Source organism: Dendrobates tinctorius, unplaced genomic scaffold (assembly GCF_039654945.1).
Source record: "Dendrobates tinctorius isolate UK_male_01 unplaced genomic scaffold, ASM3965494v1 ptg000019l, whole genome shotgun sequence".
Taxonomy (NCBI): Eukaryota; Metazoa; Chordata; class Amphibia; order Anura; family Dendrobatidae; genus Dendrobates; species Dendrobates tinctorius.
The window spans coordinates 87149276-87163249 of record NW_027361687.1 but is presented as its reverse complement, the minus strand read 5'-3'; the positions used below and the strand labels follow the sequence as shown (position 1 = coordinate 87163249).

At 50.7% G+C, this 13974-nt stretch overlaps 1 protein-coding gene across 2 annotated transcripts in view; it reads right to left on the bottom strand.

Annotated features, from left to right (window-relative positions):
* Window positions 1-714: 714 nt before the first annotated feature.
* The window catches only part of LOC141083085 (embryonic protein UVS.2-like), a 68232-nt gene continuing 54972 nt past the window's right edge, over window positions 715-13974 (bottom strand). For both annotated transcript variants that reach the window (XM_073567255.1, XM_073567256.1), the window contains 2 exons: window positions 2030-2234; window positions 715-942 (listed from right to left, as the gene is read on the bottom strand). In XM_073567255.1, the coding sequence (XP_073423356.1) occupies window positions 938-942; window positions 2030-2234 (210 nt within the window). In that variant the 3' untranslated portion in view covers window positions 715-937. The remainder of the gene's footprint in view (window positions 943-2029; window positions 2235-13974) is intronic.

Genomic DNA, 13974 nt, shown 5'->3' with positions numbered 1-13974 from the left:
GGTCCTTGTGCACTGTGTGCCTTCTTTCTGCACTCTCTGCGCTCATTTACGTGCCCCCTGATAGCACCCCCTAAGCAGCGCCAGTGACACCTTAGGAGTCATTACAATAACAAAGTCATTTTTGAACCTGCATTAATGTAGCGGCAGATCCAGCAAATTAAGTGTCAATATGTCATATGTTGGGAAGGGGTTGTCCACGTCTAGGACAACCTCTTCTTAAACTAAAAGTTATGCCCGATAAAATAAAAAAGCCTATACTCACCACCCATGCAGGCTCCGTTCCAGCGGTGTCGGCACTCTTGTTACCGGGGATATGAGGCGGTGGAATGACTCTTGATGCTCGGTGCCAAATCAGTGCTGGCATCACTGTCTCTGCCAAATTGAACATGAAGAAGAAACTAGTGTTACAGCTGATCCCTGGCTTTCTCTTCATGTTAAGTTCGTGTGAAGGTGGAGACAGTGATACCAGCGGTGATTGGGCGCTAGCGTCAAATGTCACAACAGCACATGACAGCCCGAGGGAGAGCGAGTTCATACACCTCCAGAATGGCGCCAGCACAGGAGGTGAGCATAGGCTATATTAATTGATCGGGGATGAACATTTAGTTTAGCTTAAGAAGGGGTTGTCCTAGTAGTGGACAAACTCTTTAAAAGGTATGAGTTGTGGCACTTGGAGTTTTCTGGAGACTCCAGGCTTTTGAATGTTACACAAAATTATACATGACCCAATTGGAAACTTTATTAAAATGACTTTTTCAACAAGACAGTAATATAACAGACTATTAAAGTATTTAAATAATTTCTTAAGGTGGATGTTAATATTGATTAAAACAAACTAAAGAGAAAATTATGCAGAGAAATCTTCAATAAAGACATTAGGTCTTTTGTGAATGAAATGTTTGGACTGCAGAGTGTTCTGGTGTGTGGCCATCTCCAGTTATACTGTAGAGAAAGACAGAAAGAACTTTTAGAGAACCAATTCACAAAAATGTATCCACATCAAGCTCTTTACTGAAGGATACGCTATTATTGAATACTTAATTGCATTTGCACAAGAAAATATAAGGATTAGGCTGTAATTAGGGATGAGCTAGTATACCTGTTAGGATTCGGTACTCGGCAAGTAATGAGGTACTCGCGGTACTCGAATCCTGGCGAGTATTTCACTACTCGCCTTGCAATATTCGGCACAGCCCGCACAGTCCCCGCACAGCCCATCACAGTCACCACACAGTCCCCGCACAGCCCAGCACAGTCCCCGCACAGTCCCCACACAGCCCAGCACAGTCTGCACAGGCCAGCACAGTCCCGCACTGCCCGGCACAGTCCCGCACAGCCCGGCACAGTCCCCGCACAGACCAGCACAGTCCCTGTACAGTCCCCGCACAGTCCCCACACAGGCCAGCACAGTCCCGCACAGCCCAGCACAGTCCCTGTACAGTCCCCACACAGTACCTGCAGAGCCCAGCAGAGTCCCGCACAGCCCAGCACAGTCCCACACAGCCCAGCACAGTCCCGCACAGCCCAGCATAATCCCTGCACAGTACCTGCAAATCCCAGCAGTCCCACACAGCCTGGCATAGTCCCCGCACAGTAGCTGCAAAGCCTAGCACAGTCCCACACAGCCCGGCATAGTCCCTGCACAGTACCTGCAAATCCCAGCATAGTCCCGCACAGCCCGGCACAGTCTTCGCACAGGACAGCACAGTGCCGCACAGCCCCAGCACAGTCTTTGCACAGGCCAGAAATGTCCCTCACAGCCCGGCACAGTTTTCGTACAGGCCAGCACAGTCCAGCACAGCCCGGCACAGTCTTCCCACAGGCCAGCACAGTCCCGCACAGCCCGGCACAGTTTTCGCACAGTCCCCGCCCAGCCCAGCACACACACACAGCCCATTAATCGCATTTCCCATAGACTTACATTGGACTCGCTACTCGTTACGAGTACCTGAGTATTAGGAGGTACTCGTAACGAGTACAGCGAGTCCGAATACTTCACTACTCAATCATCCCTAGCTGTAATACTTACTAAAGGTATATGTTGCCAGGAACCCTCTAAACTGAATGTCTTCGTCCGTTTTAAAATATATCACCAGACTGTTGGTGGTAGAGGTGATGACAGGGATACTTATTTCATCACAGTATTCACCATATTTCCTGCTCCCATCCCAGACAGTAACATTATCGAATTTGCATAGATACTCTAGCTTGAAGTCCTTAAAGGTCAGGGTCACCTGCAAAGATCAGAGGTAGGCATTGTAATGGTATGGTAACACAACTAGAATTCAGTGTATTTGATTACTCTAACTTGTGAATGGTGGTGAAGAACGACAAAGCAAATTTGTTCATTAATGTTTGTTCTGTTACTTGAAAAGTTCACTCAACCTAGAAACCAGAATATGTAAGTAATGGAATATCTCTGAATATACGTTAGACCTATCAAGAGGCAGAGATATGTACCCAAAAGTGCTGTTATGATAAAAAAAAACATACATTTTCTAAGATATAAGTGTATACAAGAAAAAAAATATTTGTTACATATCAGACAGTTAGAGAAGCAAGGTGTTATAAGCCATGACAATATAGTCAACCCTATGATTAAAGAATTGGATAAAATGCTAATAGGTATACAGTGACAAATCCCCCTTATAGTTGGCAATACAATCCATAAGTAATAGGTGTGTAGCAATAGAATGGAATAAAGAAGAAGGGCATCTAGATAGGGATTGCCGCATCCTATAGTAGTAAGGTTTACCCACTTCTCGTAGTAGTTGCGTTTGCTCTCTTCCCGTAGGATTTGTATTTACCACTTCCCGTGGTAGTAGGGTTTGCCTCTTCCTGTAGTAGGATTTGCTGCTTCCTGTAGAAGCTATAGATATAGTAGCCTTTGGCCGAAACAGAAGAACTGACTTGGTTGGAGTGTAGTGTCGGTGGTGGGGTGCCGAGCTGGGGGGGGGGTGGTCCTACTTTTATACCGCGCAGAGATGATAACAGAGACACGATGAGGCAGATTCTGGGTACACCGCGATATCTCTCTCTCTGCCCTCCGTGTCCAGAGCCGCTTCAACACCGTATGTCACACTAGGGACGTATTTATACGCAACGTCCCGTCTCACACAGTGACAATCCTGACAGCTCGGTTACTGTGGCCGCCTTAGGCCCGTACACCAACAGCACTTTACTGGTCAGTTTCGTCGTTATACATACGGTGTCTTCCACCCAGAGCCTTGTCTCTGCTTCGGTCCTTCCCTGTCAGGACCACCCCCTGACGTTTCCTCTCCTCAGTCCCCTAGGTTGGATTCTCCTCAGGGCACACAGACTGGCGTAGTCCTCCTGTCACCTGGGCTCCCCCTGGGGACTGGAACCTTCTGGAACCCTCCCTCAGTATTTATAACTCCCCCGGTTCCTTGAAACTGTCACTAACTGTCACCACGCCCCCCATGACCAACGGTTTCTAAAGCCCTAAGCTGCTGTAAAGTCCTTTGCTCACACTCCACCCTGCCATCTAATGGTCATCCCAAGGTACTGCACGTCCACTACACTTTCCTAGTTGTTTCCCCACTGTAATCACTGACTCCTACCTACACTGTGCAAACCTATCTTTCTTCACTCTGACTAGTCCGTCCGTCCGTCAGGTCACCTTCCCTACACTCCCCCTTCCTTTGTCCATTGTCGTCCTCGACAATCGTCATCCCTGCCTTCGTCGTTCTGAATCTACACCTACATTCTGTTGTCGGACCAGAAGTTGAGCCAAACCCACTATCTGCGGGGGCCGAACCATACTGGGAGCACTATGCTCTGAGCAGCCTACTGCTACTCACCAGCACGCACGCCACATGACAACGTCTTTCAAATTGGGCAAGGTACACCCGTATTCTCTCTACGGCGTGTATCTTTCCCCTACTCTCCCCTACTGTTACCTTTCACTATCCGGTACGCCATGATCGAGGCCACTCACCTACCAGATCATTGCCGGCGCCCGCCTTTCCTTCTTCAGGGGTGTCCGTGGTGTTGGGGACCTGACCTAGGACGGCTGTCTTTCTCATGTCTTCCCACTCATTTTCCTTCTTTCAATTACATGTCATGGTCGGCGTCCTGGTCTCCCAGACCTCAACTCTTAGATCCCTACCGGATCTCACACTTTCCTTTGGTCCCGCAGACCTTCCCTTAACCCGGACCTGTTGCATTTTACTTTGCATATTATACATCATACAACTTTATAATAGCACAAGTATCCCATTTTTATAATTTTTTTTTTCATTTTCTTTTGCTTTAAAACTCAACGTTCAACAATAAACATCGCCAGTACTCCTTTTCCCTCCCCCTTCCTTGGACATGAACACTCCCTCTTGTCTTCGTATCCCCGTTCTGTCAAGTTTCCAAATCAGTAAAATAACATCCTGTAAGAGGAACATTCTAAAAAAAAACAGCTTAATCACATAAAACATTTTTTTTTTTTTTTTTTTTAAACTAGAACTGTTCTTTTAGACTCTGACAGTCCAGGCCATCTCCTGATGGCCGGTAGCAAGGGGCCCACAGCCGTGGAACTCCTGGGGTGAAGGGAGTGTCCAATACAGTCCTCTTTACGGGGGTTCGCGTTCCTCAGGTACCGCCAGTACCGCCACCGCATAATACCCTCGGGGGCAGTATTCTTTATAATAAGAGACAAAGTCCCCTATTTCCAGGGCACGGCCGTGGCGTATGGAGGCTACGTTCACGTATACCTTCTGACCAGTCTGATCACGTATGAAGCCATACCCCCGGGCCACATTGGTGTACACCAGCCGCCCCCGGGATCTTTCCACCGCCATGCCAGCCTCCCCTTTTGAATGAAGCAGGCTCCATACCTCCTGCTCTCGAACCTTCTTTTGTTTTACCACCTCCGCAACCCAAACGGAGGGTACCGCACCAGTCCCAGAGTCCGGTGGGCGGGACCTTGCCGAGAAAGGGCGTGGGGTAGAGGCGGCCGATGATATCTGTGGCCCAGCAGCCGCTGGGGCCGGGTAGCGGATGGGAGCAGCCGTGACTCCGGAGGGCTGGTCCACAGGGCCCGATAAACAGACCCCAGCCGGTTCCAATACTGGCTTCACCGCGGCCACAGGGTAGGCCGCATCCACAACTCTCAGCAAAGCCGGAGTAACGGCCGGTTCGGGTGATGAGGCTGACACCGGCCGAGGGAGTGCAACCGCGCCTTCTATAAATAAGCTCCGCCCTGGTGACTCCGGGCGGGGAGATTCGGGAACGGGAGCTAGGGCCTTGCTCAATTCTACGTTTAGCATAGGGCCCTCCGCAGCCGGGCCTTCCGGTACACTGGAGGCTGCGTGTTGTGGCAAAATGATAGGGGCCGCTTGTGAAGCCGCCGGCAGGGCCGGGGGAACTCTCACCTTCCCCGGCGCCACGGCCTCCGTCACACCACCGCACGGCTCATCCCGCAGCCTCCGCTCTCCAACTCGCTGCACAGCGGGCCTAGCTTCCAGGCTCAGGGGCTCCGCGGGGAGACTCTCCGCCGGTATCAATGGCGGCCGCTCCTTCTGGTTCCGCACGGGCTCCGCACAGATTTCTCTTCTTGCCCATGGACCCGAAGATGACGTCTTCTGTCTCAGTTCGTTCTCCTGCCGCCACTGCCATTCTAGGCGGCCAATACCCCGAATGGCGCCAAACAGTCGCTCCCAGGCTTTTCTTCGGTGTCACTCCCTCTGTGGGGTGGGGCTTTGGCAGGCCTCTCCACCCACCTGTCAGGGTCCAATGTATGGAAACGTCGGCCTCCGGGCACATACTGCTGTCCACGGGGGTACGTTGGAGGGGGTCCCAGTCCATTCTGAACTACTGCGAACACCCGGACCTCGCCTCTGCGTTGAAGGAGCGCCGCCATACTGCACTGTCTCTGGTACCGCCCCGGATCCTCTACTGGCCACACAGATTCATCACTGCGCTCCTCATTTGTAATCCACTGGTAAGCCAATCGTAATCCACCGGTAATTGTAATCCAAACTGAGTAGTCCGAGTCCTTTTCCATTCTTTGAGGCAGGTCTGCCGCAGAAGATGAGGTATTAGCGGCGGCGATCCTGCCGACTACGCCAAATGTAGTGTCGGTGGTGGGGTGCCGAGCTGGGGGGGTGGTCCTACTTTTATACCGCGCAGAGATGATAACAGAGACACGATGAGGCAGATTCTGGGTGCAACAGGTCCAAGTTTATTGCTCACCGTCCGACTGACGGTCCTCGCGGTACACCGCGATATCTCTCTCTCTGCCCTCCGTGTCCAGAGCCGCTTCAACACCGTATGTCACACTAGGGACGTATTTATACGCAACGTCCCGTCTCACACAGTGACAATCCTGACAGCTCGGTTACTGTGGCCGCCTTAGGCCCGTACACCAACAGCACTTTACTGGTCAGTTTCGTCGTTATACATACGGTGTCTTCCACCCAGAGCCTTGTCTCTGCTGCGGTCCTTCCCTGTCAGGACCACCCCCTGACGTTTCCTCTCCTCAGTCCCCTAGGTCGGATTCTCCTCAGGGCACACAGACTGGCGTAGTCCTCCTGTCACCTGGGCTCCCCCTGGGGACTGGAACCTTCTGGAACCCTCCCTCAGTATTTATAACTCCCCCGGTTCCTTGAAACTGTCACTAACTGTCACCACGCCCCCCATGACCAACGGTTTCTAAAGCCCTAAGCTGCTGTAAAGTCCTTTGCTCACACTCCACCCTGCCATCTAATGGTCATCCCAAGGTACTGCACGTCCACTACACTTTCCTAGTTGTTTCCCCACTGTAATCACTGACACCTACCTACACTGTGCAAACCTATCTTTCTTCACTCTGACTAGTCCGTCCATCCGTCAGGTCACCTTCCCTACAGGAGTATCAACATATGTCCAAATAGACACATTGAAAAGTGCAGAATAAAGAACAATATAGATGGCTGACACTGAGATGCACAGGGAAGAGATGTCTGCGATATTAAGACAAACGAAATCACACTACATGCTAACAGTAAGGTAGATATGCCACACAGATAAAAAAGACTGATATGTGTTTCTCTCTTGTTGTGGTTTGTCTTAATATTGCAAGCCTCTATTCTTTAATATTTTTTAGGTATGAGCGGATCTGAAGAATGTCTTATTCACCTGTTTGCCCAGATTTTCCCTGGGAATTTGATTTGCAGAGGCTATATCCATTAGTTACATACTCCTTCTTATGCGCCAGAGACTCTTTGCCAAGCGGCATTGATAAGAAGATAAGAAGAAATAGATGGGTGATGGTGAGGAGCAGAAGGGCTACAGAGGTGAGTGGTGAGCATGTGCTTTTTTCTATCTTTTACCCTTTGATGCCCCTTTTTTATTTGAGTAAAATGGCAGCCACCAGCCAGTATGTTGCTTAACCCCTTTACCCCAAGGGTGGTTTGCATGTTAATGACCAGGCCAATTTTTACAATTCTGACCACTTTCCCTTTATGAGGTAATAATTCTGGAACGCTTCCATGGATCCCGGTGATTCTGATATTGTTTTCTCGTGACTAGTGTTGAGAATTCCGATACCGCAAGTATCGGGTATCGGCCGATATTAGCTGTATCGGAATTCCGATACTTAGTTCCGATACTTTTTTCATATCGAATACCGGAATCGGAAGTTCCCATAATGCTAGGAGCCCGCTCGATTTGATTCAGCCAATGGGGATCTTCAGACGTGTGGGCACATCCTGTTAGGCATGTAGGCATGTTAACTACTGGCATGGCTGTGATTGGCTGCTGAAATGATGTCATGATGCACTATAAAAACCGCTGCAGCCGCCATTTCTGGTCACTCTGCTGTGAATTCAGTTAGGGACAGGCTGCTGTTGAAGACTGTGAGGGATAGTTAGAAATAGCGATCATCCAAAATATCTATTGCTCTACCCAGGCTACATAATCCATCACTGTAGCATTTTTGTAGCCCAGCAGTGCTGTTTTAATAGCTGTCTGCAAGGGCTGTGTGAGTGCAGACCCACGCTGTGTAGTGTGTCCTGCAGGCACATCTGCTTGTAGGCCGCCCAGCGTGTGTCTCTGCCTCATACACATTTTTCTTTTATTGCTGCTTTTTTTTTCTCCTGTATAGTGTGCTTCCATACGTATCCATATACGTTGGTTGCAAACACTAAAGGAGTGGACAGCGGAGACTTTCAGCAGCCTTTCAGTGCTATAGCCCATTTCTCTGCACTGTTTTTGGCTGTCTGACAGGTCTCTCTGTGTGTGAGTGCAGCTCACGTTGCAGTGTGTTCTACAGCCACCGCTAGCTGTAGTCCGCTCAGCGTGCGTCACTGCCTCATACATAGTCCTTTTTTTGCAGCTAATTTATCCAGATTTTTGCTCCTATATTAGTGTGCTTCCAACCGCATCCATTGTCATTGGTTGGTTGCAAACACTATATAGGATTAGATAGAGGAGCCTTTTTGCTGGCTTGTGCCCTTCTGGGCCAGCCAGACTAGTATCACCCTATTTTTTGGAGCCTCATCAATTGCATTGTAGGTTAGCTTCCTGCATTGTAATCGCTCCAAAAAGTTTGTGATACTATAGCTTTCAAACTTTGGTCACATCCTTTACTCCCCCCCCCCCAAAAAAAAAGGAAATAAAGTTCACCAAACACTCCACTTTACAGTTGTCTAGGCCACATTAGATCATATTAAAGTGTAGTACACACACTCTTAGCCAAATTAGTGTTTCTTATACTGGTTAGCAGGTGTTTAGGAATAAGAACACTAAGCCACCCCTTTTTTACTTTTCTGCCTATCTATCAGTCTACCAAGATGAAGAAGGCAGGGAGTAAGGCACGTGGTCGTGGCCGTGGAGTTTCAGCAGGGAGAGGACGGGGGGATTCAGCAGGGAGAGGACGTGGGGATTCGGTGTCTGCTGCGGCCACCAGTGACCCGGCATCCCCCACTTTTACCAGGCAACAGTCCTTCATGCGCAGCTTTGTAGGACCTCGCCGTACCCCACTGCTGCGTGACGAACAAATTGAAGCCGTTGTCGGATGGATGGCAGCTAACGCATCCACTTCAATGACTTCCGCATCCTCCCAAGGCCAGAGCACTGAAGAGCAACCATCTGTCTCTTCACCACCTGCCAAATTGCCCAGGCAGTCTGAGAGCCCTGGACAGGAGCCATCTCAATCTTTACTTCTGTTCTCAGAATCTGTTGGCTTGGAAAGAGGTGGCCAGCCAAGCAGCATTCTAGAGCGTGAAGAAGAGGGAGTATGCAGTGATGCGCAACTGCTTTGTCCCTCTGAATCTGAAGAGGCGGGTGGGCCAGTGCCTATTGTCAGCACACCTCAGTGCTCATCTGATGATGATGAGACTCAGTTGCCAATTTCTGGTGCGTACGGTGCTGGCGAGACAACCCAGGACCAGCCGGTGCTTGAAGAGGGGAGTGGAGATGATGATGTCCTTGACCCATCATGGCGTCAGCCACAGGAAGGTGGTGGGAGCAGCTCTGAGGAAGAGATTCCCCGAACGGCCAAAAGAGGAGGGAGAGGGCGGGGGCAGACTTGGTTGCCTGTAGCCTCCACTTTGGCACCCGTGAGGAGCAATCCTCTTCCAAAACACAAAACGGGCGCTCCCAGGACTTGCAGTGCGTGGTCTTTTTTTGACACAGTTGCAGATGACATTTCCTTTGTCAAATGCAAGCTGTGTCATCAGAAAGTGAAATGAGGGAAAAATGTGAGCAACCTCAATACCACAAATATGTGGAAACATGTGCGTACCAAGCACGAGGTGGAGTTACACAGACACACTGAAGATGTAGGCCAACCTTCAGCAGCACCTACCATCTCTTCAGCTCGTGTTGGGGCCTCTTCCTCCAGCTCACACACAGCTGGTTCGGCTTCCTCACTGGAACGCCATGGAAGAACCACTGCCACTGTTGTCCAGAGACCCAGTGAAATTCCACCCACTGAACCACATTCGCAGTCATCATCACACTCCCAGGCCACTCACCAGCAATCGGTAGCACAGGCATGGGAGAAAAAGCGGCCATACTCGGCAAACCATCCCCGAGCACTGGCTCTGAATGCCGGCATTGCCAAACTACTGGCCCTTGAGATGCTGTCATTCAGTTTGGTGGAGACTAACACCTTCCGGAACTTTATGTCATTGGCAGTTCCACAATACAATGTGCCCAGCCGCTTTTATTTCAGCAGGCAAGCCATCCCTGCCCTGCAAAAGCATGTGGAGGGGAAAATTAAAAATGCGCTACTAAATGCCGTCAGTAGCAAGGTCCACCTGACCACCGATGCGTGGACCAGTAGCCATGGACAGGGACGATACCTTTCCCTCACTGCCCATTGGGTCAATGTTGTGGAGCCGGGTACAGATCTGGAGAGTGGCTCTGTACGTATTCTGCCAACTCCAAGGATTGCAGGAATGCAGTCTGTACATATTGAGTCCTCCTCCTACTCTAGTTCCTCGGAATCAGCACTGCGTGAGCCTGTTAGGCCAGATATGAGCACAGGTGTGGCCAAACGTCAACAGGCCGTCCTTAAATTAATTTCTTTGGGGAATCGGAGCCACACAGCACAGGAGCTCTGGAATACCACCAAGCAGGAGAGCGATGTGTGGTTTGTGCCAGCGAATCTCCAGCCAGGTTTGGTAGTGAGTGACAATGGCCGAAATCTAGTGGCAGCTCTGGGCCTAGGCAACCGCACCCACATACCATGTCTGGCACACGTGCTCAATTTGGTCATGCAGAGCTTTCTGAGGGACTATCTTGATCTTGATGCACTGCTGCACAAGGTTCGCCACTTGCGGCGTTCCAGCATGGCAAGATCGCGCATTGCATCTCTGCAACGCCGATTCCGCCTGCCAGAACATCGCATCATATGTGACCTCCCCACCAGGTGGAATTCAACGTTACATATGTTGGAGCGGTTGTGTGAGCAGCAGGCAGCAGTAATGGAGTACCAGCTGCATGAGGCGCAAACAAGTCGCACTGTGCGCCGGACACACTTCACCACCACTGAGTGGGCCACTATGAGGGACATCTGCCAAGTTTTGCGTGCCTTCGATGACTCCACGCAGATGGCCAGTGCAGATGATGCACTAATCAGCATGACTGTCCCCCTCATCTGTCTGCTTCAAAAAACCTTACAAGCACTAAGTGAGGAGGTTTTTGAAGAGGTCGAGGATGAGCAGTCAGAAATGCCATCTGCTTTTGGCAAGTCTGCGCAACGTGCTTCCACACAAAGGCCCAGGCAGGGGACACTTAGTGAGGAGGATGACGAGGAGTCAATGGAGGAGGAGGAACACATCTCTCCAGAGGAGGGAGGTACACTAGGCTCTAGTAGTCAGTGTGTACAGCGAGGGTGGGGTGATGCTGAGCAGGCAGAGATGCTGCCTCAAGCTGGGGACAGCGTTTCCGGTCCAGTTGGCAGTCTGCAGCACATGGTTGATTTCATGCTGCAGTGCTTGTTAAATGACCGCCGCATCGCCAACATTCTCCACACGGCTGATTATTGGGTGTACACCCTCCTAGATCCTCGCTACCGGGACAACTTACAAAGCCTCATAAACAGTTGAACCGGGAGCGAAAAATGCGGGAGTACCAAGAAACACTTGTGCAGGCCATCATGTTCTCCATTCCCCCCGCAAGTGTTGCTGGTAGTGCTTTTCAAAGCAGCCATGTGGGTAGAGGCAGTGGAGGAAGCTCTGCACAAAGAGGTAGCAGAGGCAGTGCCGCAGGACAAGGCAAGGCCAGTATGGCCCAAATGCGGAAAAGTTTTGTGGGACCGGCTACATCATCACAGACGGCTCCAGTCAGCAGGAGGCAACGTTTCCATCAGATGGTGACAGACTACTTGTCTTGCCCTGTTAGTGTTCTCCCAGACGGCTCTTCCCCGTTCAAGTATTGGGTCTCTAAGCTGGATACATGGCCAGAGCTTAGCCAGTATGCATTGGAGGTGCTGGCTTGCCCTGCTGCCAGTGTATTATCGGAACGTGTCTTTAGTGCTGCAGGTGGTGTGGTAACAGACCGTCGCACGCGACTATCCACCGATAATGTTGACCGGCTTACATTTCTGAAAATGAACAAGGCCTGGATTTCACCTGAATTTGCCAGTCCTCTTCCAGAATAAATAATTGGCTGGCAACAGGATCCAGGTCTCCTGTTGTGTTCATGTTCCTATGACCTGAACTTTATTTCCTGGGCTACAGCAACGCCCGTTGTTGCTCAGAAGTGCTGTCCACACAGACAAAACACTCGCTCATGTGTAAGTGGGGTTCGGTAATGTCAGCTGATCCCCTGCTGTGTGTATGGCAAAGTGTCCTGCTCCCTCCACAGTCAAACAACCTCAGATTTACACCTGGCTCCAAGTAGGCCTCGGCCTACTGCCTGATTTTCCCTGGGCTCCGACACCGCCAGTTGGTGCTCAGAAGTGCTGTCCGCACAGACAAAACACTCGCTCATGTGTAAGTGGGGTTCGGTAACATCAGCTGATCCCCTGCTGTGTGTATGGCAAAGTGTCCTGCTCCCTCCACAGTCAAACAACCTCAGATTTACACCTGGCTCCTAATAGGCCTCAGCCTGCACCCTGATTGTCCCTGGGCTCCAACAACGCTAGTTGGTGCTCGGAAGTGCTGTCCACACAGAAAAACACACTCGTTCATGTGAAAGTGGGGGTCAGTAACGTCAGCTGATCCCCTGCTGTGTGGAGGGCAAAGTGTCCTGCTCCCTCCAAAGTCAAAATACCTCAGCTTTACACCTGGCTTCTAGTAGGCCTCGGCCTGCACCCTGATTGTCCCTGGGCTCCAACAACGCTAGTTGGTGCTCGGAAGTGCTGTCCACACAGAAATAAACACTCGTTCATGTGAAAGTGGGGTTCGGTAACGTCAGCTGATCCCCTGCTGTGTGGAGGGCAAACTGCTGCTTCCTCCAAATTCAAACAACGTCTTATCTTAAACTGCCTACAAGTAGGCCTCAGCCTACAAAATGACTATCCCTGGGCTCCAACATCGTCAGTTGTTGCTCGGAAGTGCTGTCCACACAGAAATAAACACTCGTTCATGTGAAAGTGGGGGTCAGTAACGTCAGCTGATCCCCTGCTGTGTGGAGGGCAAAGTGTCCTGCTCCCTCCAAAGTCAAAATACCTCAGCTTTACACCTGGCTCCTAGTAGGCCTCGGCCTGCACCCTGATTGTCCCTGGGCTCCAACAACGCTAGTTGGTGCTCGGAAGTGCTGTCCACACAGAAAAACACACTTGTTCATGTGAAAGTGGGGGTCAGTAACGTCAGCTGATCCCCTGCTGTGTGGAGGGCAAAGTGTCCTGCTCCCTCCAAAGTCAAAATACCTCAGCTTTACACCTGGCTCCTAGTAGGCCTCGGCTTGCACCCTGATTGTCCCTGGACTCCAACAACGCTAGTTGGTGCTCGGAAGTGCTGTCCACACAGAAATAAACACTTGTTCATGTGAAAGTGGGGTTCGGTAACGTCAGCTGATCCCCTGCTGTGTGGAGTGCAAAGTGCTGCTGCCTCCAAATTGTAACTACTTCAGATTTAAACATTCTCTGATTTGGCCTTTGTCTCCACTCTGTCTCTAGTATTTCCCCTGACCTCCAACACCGCCAGTTCCTGCTCACAGTTGCCGTCCACGCATTCCACACGTGTTCCTGTGTTACTGGGGTTCTGTAACGTCAGCAGATCCCCCAATATGTGTCCGCCACTGTCTCCTGCGCTGTCCACCTTCCCACTGCAAGCGGTGGGAATGTGGACAGAGCAGGAGACAGTGGCAGACACACATCAGGGGATCTGCTGACATTACAGAACCCCAGTAACCCAGGAACACATGTGGATTGGGCAGACGGCTGCTGTACGCATAAACTGGCGGTGTTGGTGGTCACGTGAAATCCTGGAAACAGAGTGGAGACAGATGCCTAATTGGAGCACGTTGACAGTCTGTTGTAGCCTACAAACAATCATAAACTGCCACCAAGTACGCCTCGGCCTGCACCAT